This window comes from Mesocricetus auratus, unplaced genomic scaffold (genome assembly GCF_017639785.1).
Source record: "Mesocricetus auratus isolate SY011 unplaced genomic scaffold, BCM_Maur_2.0 Super-Scaffold_100020, whole genome shotgun sequence".
Classification (NCBI taxonomy): Eukaryota; Metazoa; Chordata; class Mammalia; order Rodentia; family Cricetidae; genus Mesocricetus; species Mesocricetus auratus.
In genome coordinates, this window is record NW_024429201.1 from 32,361,443 (window position 1) to 32,371,003 (window position 9,561).

Here is a 9,561-nt window from a genome sequence, read left to right on the forward strand (position 1 = left end):
AGAAATCAACATCAACACAAATTGCAGACACCTCACAAACTCTGGGAAAATGAACAATGCTCAATTGTATCACCTCCGGATAAAGGAAGAAATAAAGAAAGAAATCAAAGACTTCCTAGAATTCAATGAAAATGAAGACATAACATATCCAAACTTTTGGGATACTTTGAAAGCATTTCTAAGAGGAAAATCCATAGCACTAAGTGTCCACATGAAGAAACTGGAGAAATGCCACACTAGAGAATCAATAGAACACATGAAAGCTCTAGAACAAAAAGAAGCAAACTCAACCAAAAGAAGTAGAAGCCAGGAAATAATCAAATTGAGAGCTGAAATCAATGAAGTAGAAACAAAGAAAACAATACAAAGAATCAATGAAACAAAGAGTTGGTTCTTTGAAAAAAAATCAACAAGATAGACAAACCTTTACCAAACCTAACAAAAAAGACAGAGAGGGAGCATGCTAATTAACAAAATCACAAATGAAAAAGGGGACATAACAGCAGACACAGGGGAAATCCAAAGAATCATAAGGTCATACTTTGAAAACCTGTACTCCACTAAATTATAAAACCTAAAGGAAATGGATGATTTTCTGGATAGATATCACTTACCAAAATTAAATCAAGAACAGATAAACAATTTTAACATATATATAACCCCTAAAGAAATAGAAGCAACAATAAAAAGTCTTCCAACCAAAAAAAGTTCAGGACCAGATGGCTTCAGTGCAAAAATCTAACAAAAATTCAAGGAAGACCTGATACCAGTACTCTTAAAATTGTTCCACACATTGGTTTTCTCTCTCTCATATACAAGTCAATTTTTCCTTTCAGTGGAATTTGTACTTCCAAATTTTCATCTTCCCTGCGATGTTTTTTACCTTTCTGTAAGCAGATATATATTCCCATCCCTGTTACTAGTGTGATGGAACCCAAGTTTATGACAGACAGAGCTACTAATGTGGGCATACAGGACACAGATTCTACCTTCCTATGAGTTGGTTCTATTGAGATTTGTGGTTCTTTCTCTTCTATATTAATTTCTGGTTCTTTTCTTAAAAGACTCTCAATATAACTCTCACTACTGACAGTGTTCACCATGACAGTGGAATGGAGAGGTTCAGGGTAGCCATGATCACTCACTTTCACCAGTAAGCGATGCAGTCCATAGTCTGTCTGCAGCAAAGCTTCTTCCAGAGTTGTGTTGCCAGTTTTAGGGTCAATCCTGAAGGACTCGGGCCTGGGACCTCTTCTTCCTATGATACTATAAGCTATGAGAGCATTCATTCCAGTGTCTTTGTCAACAGCATAGACCTCTGTTACTGGTGAGCCAGGGAGAGTAGAGGGTAGGACCAACAAATAGGACATATTAGATTGAGGAAATAAGACAAGGGGAGGGTTATCATTGATGTCCAGAAGAAGAATTGTGATTTTTGTGGTAGAAGAAAGGGCAGGCTCACCCCCATCAACAGCTTCCACCCACAGAGTGTAGGAGCTTTGTTGTTCTCTGTCTAAAGATACTTTAGTTCTCAGCATGCCCTTGCCTGTATCTATGACAAAAATGTCACTCTGGTTTACCACTGAGAGGGCTACCCATCCATTCCTCCCAGCATCAGCATCGGTTACACTAATGACTCCAATTTCACCATATCCTGGAAAGTTTTCTGGCACAAAAAAGCTGAAGTCTTTGTTGATGAATCTATCCAACACAGTGAGAGCCACTGTAGCCACTGATTCTCTGGGTGGCTTTCCACAGTCCACAGCACAGACAGTGTACCTATACTTTTCTTTCTCTTCTCTGTCCAGCTGAGTAGAAACTGTCAGAATCCCGGTGACACTGTCCAAGGAAAAATATGATGGTGCATCCGGTCCCAGGAAATAGGAAACTTGTCCCCTCTCTCCACTATCAGCATCTGTGGCATAGAGCTTCATTAGAAAGGCGTTGGGTGCATTGTTTTCTTCAATGGTCAGTTCTATCAAAGGTTGAAGGAAAACAGGAGCATTGTCATTGTCATCTAAAAGTTGTACTTTAATGATTCTCTTGTCATGAAACACTCTGAGTTCCAGGCCACAACAGCTATTTCATAGAATTGTTGCTGCTCATAGTCCATAGATTTTGTGGTCTCTAACAGATATTCATTGTTGTACGGCTTGTAAGGTGCTAACCTAAATGGCCCTTCACCATCCAGGTAGCAGTTAATCTTGTATTTACCTTCTGGATCACTTATGGTAAAAAATGCAATTGGAGTATTAATAGGCTCCAGTTCTTTCAGATATACAACCCCATCCTTCTCATTTGCAATATAACATGGTACAATTTCTGGGGGTCTGAAAACGACTTTGATGATGGAAACAAGAGCAGTGATCACTGCAGGGATACAGCCCGGTCCATTAGCAAGGATGGTGAGCTTGTGTGTCTGTAGAGCACTCCCACCAATCTTACTGAAAAGCTTAATGACTCCAGTAGTCTCATCCAGGTGGAATAAATCCTTGGATTCTTGTGCAACTTTCTGGCTGTAACCATACTGTGCATTGGTCCCCAAGTCTCTGTCGACAGCCTGGACAGCTGCAAAGGGGGTGCCCACTGTAGCATTTCCATAAACAGTGACATTAATTTGTGAATCAATGTAATCCATCATATAAACAATCTGAATAAGAAAAATCACATGATCATCTCACTAGATGCTGAAAAAGCCTTTAACAAAATCCAACACCCCTTCATGATAAAGGTCTTGGAGAGATCAGGGATAACAGGAACATACCTAAACATAATAAAAGCTATATACAGCAAACCAACAGCCAGAATCAAACTAAATGGAGAGAAACTCAAGGCAATTCCTTTAAAATCAAGAACAAGGCAAGGATGTCTGCTCTCTCCATATCTCTTCAATATTGTACTTGAAATTCTTGTTAGAGCAATAAGAAAACAAAAGGAGATCAAGGGGATACAAATTGAAAAGGAAGAAGTCAAAGTTTCACTATTTGCAGAAGATATGATAGTCTTCATAAGCAACACAAAGAATTCTACCAGGGAACTCCTATAGCGGATAATCACCTTCAGCAAAGTGTCAGGATACAAAATTAATTAAAAATTCAGTAGCCCTACCATATATAGACAATAAAGGGGATGAGAAATAAATCAGAGAAACATCACCCTTTACAACAGCCGCAAACAACATAAAATATCTTGGAGTAACTCTCACCAAACATATGAAAGTCCAGTATAACAAGAATTTTGAGTCTTTAATGAAAGAAATTAAAGAAGATACCAGAAAATGAAAAGATCTCGCATGCTTTTGGACAGGGAGGATCAACATAGTAAAAATGGCAATTTTACCAAAAGCAATCTACAGATTCAATGCAATCCCTATCGAAATACCAGCACAATTTTCACCGACCCTGAAAGGACAATCGTCAACTTTATATGGAAAAACAAAAGACCCAGGATAGTCAAAACAAGGCTGTACAATAAAAGAAATTCAGAAGGCATCACCATCCCTGACTTCAAGCTGTATTGTAGGGCTATAGTCCTGAAAACAGCTTGGTATTACCACAAAATTGACAGGTCGACCAATGGAATCAAATCAAAGACTCACACACCTTTGAGTACCTGATCTTTGACAAAGAAGCTAAAACTATACAATGGAAAAAAGAAAGCATCTTCAACAAATTGTACTGGAATAACTGGATGCTGGCAAGTAAAAGACAGCAGATAGATCCATATCTATCACCATGCACAAAACTTTAGTCCAAATGGATCAAAGACCTCAACAATCAATCCAGCCACACTGAATCTCTTAGAAGAGAAAGTAGGAAGTACCCTTGAATGAATTGGTACAGGAGACTGCTTCTGAATATAATAACAGTAGCACAGACAGTGAGATCGACAATTAATAAATGGGACCTCTTAAAACTGATAAGCTTCTGTAAGGCAAAGGACACAGTCAGCAAGACAAAATGACAGCTCACAGAATGGGAAAAGATATTCACAAACCCCACATCTGACAGAATTCTGATCTCCAAAATTTGCAAAGAACTCAAGAATCAAGTCTCCAGAACGCCAAAGGATCCAATTAAAAAGTGGGGGTACAGAACTAAAAAGAGAATTCTCAATAGAGGAGTCTAAAATGGCCAAGAGGCACTTGAGAAAGCGCTCAACATCCTTAGCCATCAGGGAAACGCAAATTAAAACAACTCTGAGATACCATCTCACTCCTGTCAGAATGGCTAAAATAAAAAATACTACTGAGTTTATGCTGGAGAGGATGTGGAGAAAGGGGTACACTACTCCAATGATGATGGGAGTGCCAACTTGTGCAGCCACTTTGGAGATTGGTATGGAGATTCCTCAGGAAAATGGAAATCAGTCTACCACACCATCCTGCAATTCCACTCTTAGGCATATATCCAAAAGATGCCCATTCATACAACAAGGATGTTTGTTCCACTATGTTCATAGCAGCATTATTCATAATAGCCAGAACCTGGAAGCAACCTAGATGCCCCTCACCTGAAGAGTGCATAGAGAAATTGTGGTACATTTACATAATGGAGTACTACTCATCAGAAAATATGGAATCTCGAAATTTACAGACAAATGGATGGCACTAGAAGAAACCATCCTGAGTGAGGTAACCCAGTCACAAAAACAAAAATGGTATGTACTCACTCAGGTATGGATTTTAGACATGGAGCAGGGCATTGCCAGCCTACAATCCTACCTCCAGAGAGTCTGGGATGCAGGGAGAACCCTAAGAGGGATATGCATGGTAAACAAGAGAAGGGTTATGGGACTAGATCTTCTAATTTGATTGGGAGGGGAAATGAGGAGGGGAGAAGGAGATTGGAGAAAAAGAGGGGTAAAAGGGGAGGGGAGAGTAGGACATGGGAGAGCAGGAAGGTTGAGGCAGAGTAAGAATAGAGGAGAGAAGGATGGGAAATGCTATAAAAGAGGGAGCCATTTAAGTTGGAGGAGAGATCTGGCACTAGTGAGATCTTCACAGATCTACAAGAATAGCACCAACTGGCATTAAGGCTACCTTAAATGCCCTCCATGATAATGCGAATGATGACTACCTTATATGCTATCCTAGAACTCTCATCCCGTGGCTGAAGGAAGCAGAGGTAGACACCCACAGCTGGGAACCGAATTGAATTCCTGGAACTCAGCTGCAAAGAGGAGTGATGACCAAAGGAATCAAGACCAGGCTGGCGAAACTCACAGAGGCAGCTGACCTTAACAAGGGGGAACACATGGACCCCAGACTGATGACTGAGGGGCCAGCATGGGACTGATCCAGACACACACACCCACGGAACGTGGGGGTCCAAGAGGAGGCCTCGGCAATCTGTGGAACCTTGGAGAGTAGAGCAGTTTTTATTCCTGGCATACAAATGGACTCTGGGAACCTATTCCACCTGGAGGGATGCTCTCTCAGCCTGGACACATGGGGGAGGACCTAGGCTCTGCCCAGGATGATGTGACAGACTTTGAAAAATCCCTTATGGAAGTCCTTGCCCTCCCTGGGGAGAGGAGGGAGGATGGAGTGGGGTTGGGGGGTGGGTGGGGAGGATTGGGGGTTTGGAGAGGAGGGGAGGGAGAGAGAACTGAGAGTGACATGTGTAAAAAGTTAAATAAAAAAATACGAATGTGTGAGAACTTGCTCTTCTGTCTATTCTGTAGATGAAAAATAGACAAGCTGTCAAATTTCTGTTAGGGTCAAAGGCAAATCCCAAAATCTAAATCCAGTGATTCATCCTTCTTGTAAAATAGTATGTCTAACATAGAAAACTATTATGTAATACCAATATACTTAAAAGCCAAACTAATACATCTGTAATATATTTCTCCCAGTAAAATTCAGAAACAAATAATGCTGCTATGAACATAGTGGAGCAGATGCCCTTGTTGTATGAACTTGCCTCATTTCGATATATGCCTAAGAGTGGAATTGCTGGGCCCTGAGCTGTGGATAAGTGTCTATCCCTGGTATACAAACAGTCTTCGTGTGCCTATAGCACAAAGAGGGATGCTCTCTCAGCCTGGATTCTTAGGGGAGTGCCTGGACCCTACCCAGAGTAAAATGACAGACTCTAGATATCCCCTATGTGGAAGGATTTGGCAATAGGGTGGGAGGGTGGGGGGGGAAGGGGAGTGTGGGAGGAGGGGAGGGAGAGGGAACTGGGATTGACATGTAAAACAAGCTATTTAAAATTAAAATAAAAAATGATAAAAAAACAAAAAAATATGAATCCAAAAAAGTAAATAAATAAATAAAACAGAAAGAAATTTAAGGACTGGCTATACAGCTCAGTAGTAAACTGCTTGTGTGTAAGAGACCCTCAGCTACGAGTCAAAAAAAGTTAGGAAAATTAAATATTTCCAGTGTTATAATTAATAGTGCCACACCTTTTTCTTAGAGTGACATCATTAAATTAATTAATTAATTAACCTCTGAGTTAATACTAAATCAACACTGCTCTTGAAGCATAGAATTAAAGGGAAGTGTGGTTAATGAAGCATCTCTCTTATGGAGGACAAAACCTTCATTTAAACTGAAGGGCAAAATAAAAAACAAATTTGCGAATTCAGAGATGAAACACAAAAGAAAGGTACCCTGGAAAATACCCTCTCTCTGAGGCTTTATGGCTGTTTTTATTTGTTCCAGACACTACAAGCATAAAATAAATTTAAATGTCTTTGAAAAATGCATGAACCTTCAATATTTCCTTCCTTTTATACTAATAATCTAACAACTTTTATAATTAGTCTATGAATACTTCACTTACTAACAAATTTTAGACTTTTGTGAAAGAACTCATTCTGGTGGTATATACATTATTTTTAAGATGCAATTCCTCAAATTTAGCCAATTAAACTAACGGTTGTCATGCTTCCTGCACTTCAAATTCAAATTTTAAAAAATGTGATGCCACAGCTTTAATAAATAGTGAATATTTTGTGACATTTGTTTCTTCTAATTAGCCTTTTTAAAATTGTATAAAGTTACCTATTGATTGAAGAACTCTCTTTGTTCTAACAGAATTAACTTAGACCATTATTTCAAGTAGCCAATGATTTGCTTTAGCTTCAAAGTTCATGTTGACTTCATAAAAACATCATAAATGTAGACACTGAATATGAGAGGAAGTATACAGATTTTGCTCAACTCCATGCATGATTGTCACCACCAATTACTAGTGGTTAACTAATGGCTTAGCTCTTAACTAGGTGTGTGGTTAACTAGTGGCTTAGCTCTGCATTCTGTTCTTCAGGCAAGCTTTATTTATTAGATTGCAAACAAAATGCCACCATACATCTTATTTATGCATTCACTTGAGAGGTGTGCTGGTTCCATATCTTGGTTACTATGAATAATGTAAAAAAAGGTCACTATGAAACTATCTCTGTGATGTGCTGACTTGGAGAAACATATCTTTTTAATCCTCATATTTTGACCAATTGTTTTTGATTGTTCTGTTAACCCAAACAGAGTTCATTTAAAATATATTTTAGATTGGGAGTTTTACATAGTACTAAGGTTTTTGCTTTCAGTTCCAGACTTGCACATGCACCAAGAATAAAGAAAGAGTACTTATTAATTAGTAATTAATGAGTAAGTAATAGCACTTGTGAAAGTACTGATAATTTTTTTTACCAAATTGAGCTAACTGATCTTTTCAAATCAGTTATGTTTAGTGTTCTTCTAACAGTTCAAATACTTTTCTATTTTTATTTCTAGAATTTGAAATGGGATACCATAACTGGGGTCCTTGTTTTTTTAATTATAAGGAAAATTTGATTAATCAAGTTTTAATGACATTTACTTTTAGGATTTGGTTTCTACCTAAGTTTGTTTATTGGTCGTTGTAGTCTGAATGACAGTCTTTGTACTACAACTAGAATGTGGAGGGTTTAGAGAAGTATTTTAATCTGTTGGTCAGTTTATACAGAAAAAATGCATACACACATACACAACACACACACACACACACACACACACACACACACACATATATATATATATACATATATATCCCAGTGCTGAGGCTGGGAGTCTAAGACTAACATGCTGGTAGGTTCAATGTTCAGCAAGTGGGATTTTGAGCTTAATCCAAGTAAGCTAAACAAGCTTCCTTCTCCTCCCTACCAGCGAGGACACACAATCCACACTTTGTCAGACAAATCTTCTGGTATTTTAATCATAGATATTCCACCCTTTGGAAATGTAAGCAGTAAATTTCTGTTGTTTATGAATTACTCATTCTAAGATATTTTGTTATGGAAAAGCAGCCAGAAAAGATTAAAGCATTTATTAACTGAAAGGGGGGATTAATTTGTGAGATGAATAAAGAAAATAGCACAACATGATTGAAAGGCAAAGAGAGGGTAGAAGTTACAAAGATCAAGACCTAAGAAAAGTCACATAAGAAAGATAAGAGAACCCATAGTGACCTTGTGCTATATACTCTATACTATTATATATTATTAGCCATATGAATGACAAAAGAAACTATGACTAAGATCAAAGCAGCACAGATAAAATGTCCCTTAACCAAGCTATACAGGAAACTCATAATAGAAGTTTGCCAACACAGATTATGAAGAATATAACTAGACCAGGGAATAAAATTTTATGTTATGTCATCAGACAGTGTTTTGTTGCAAGATACACCATGAAGATCTCATGATCCATAAGAAAATGCTTTCCTGGGGTTGGAGAGATGGGTCAGAAGTCAGGCTGCTCTTCCTGAGTTCAATTCCCAGCAACCACATGGTGGCTCACAACCACCTATAATGAGAGCTTTTGCCCTCTTCTGGCATGCAGACAGAACACTGTATACATAATAAATAAATATTTAAACAAAAAAGAAGGAAACTGCGTAGATGAAGTTGGAGAAGCACTAATTATGTCGGCCTTTGAGAGGACCATAATACATATCACCATATTATCATCTGTAGGAATAGCTAGGGCGATAGAGTCAATAAGAACTACTTAAAGCAATATTTATTTATCTTATTTAAAGACGGAATGCTTACTGAATGTATAAATCCCAATTTCCATCCTGTACTAAATATTCAGGCTATAAAATAAAATAAACCATGCTGTAGAAAGATAAAACTGCAAGCTAATATGATAGATAAATGAAACTGACAAAGGCTAAAAGCATCTCAGTTAACATGATATAATAATCAAGAAGATGAGGCCTTCCACTTATATATAGTTAGAATAAAATGTGTAAAGGTAAGAGACATCAAAGACACTGCTCATTAACAAAAACACAGTTTCCTTTGAAGTTACCAACCATTTACACCATGTCATGTTATGGCTGAACTGAACAAATCTAGAATCTGATCCAAAGAAACACTTAGCCATACCTAATTGGAGAATTTAACTTCCACAGTTTGAATTAAAATCAGATTCTCCTTCAAAAGTCTGAATGTGGTAAAGGGATACTGATGGCAAATAGATGTAGCTGTATGTAGATACATAGCAACATACATGAGAGTGGAAAGTGGTTATATGCAGTATTCACCTTTCATGCTCAACTTCCATGC

General features: G+C 38.0%; 1 protein-coding gene across 1 annotated transcript; it reads right to left on the reverse strand.

Annotated features, from left to right (window-relative positions):
• Positions 1–749: 749 nt before the first annotated feature.
• Positions 750–2,638, reverse strand: LOC121133093 (protocadherin-20-like). Its single transcript, XM_040728819.1, is given in 2 exon segments — positions 750–2,056; positions 2,059–2,638. Coding segments are annotated over 2 exon segments (1,887 nt in total).
• Positions 2,639–9,561: the final 6,923 nt, after the last annotated feature.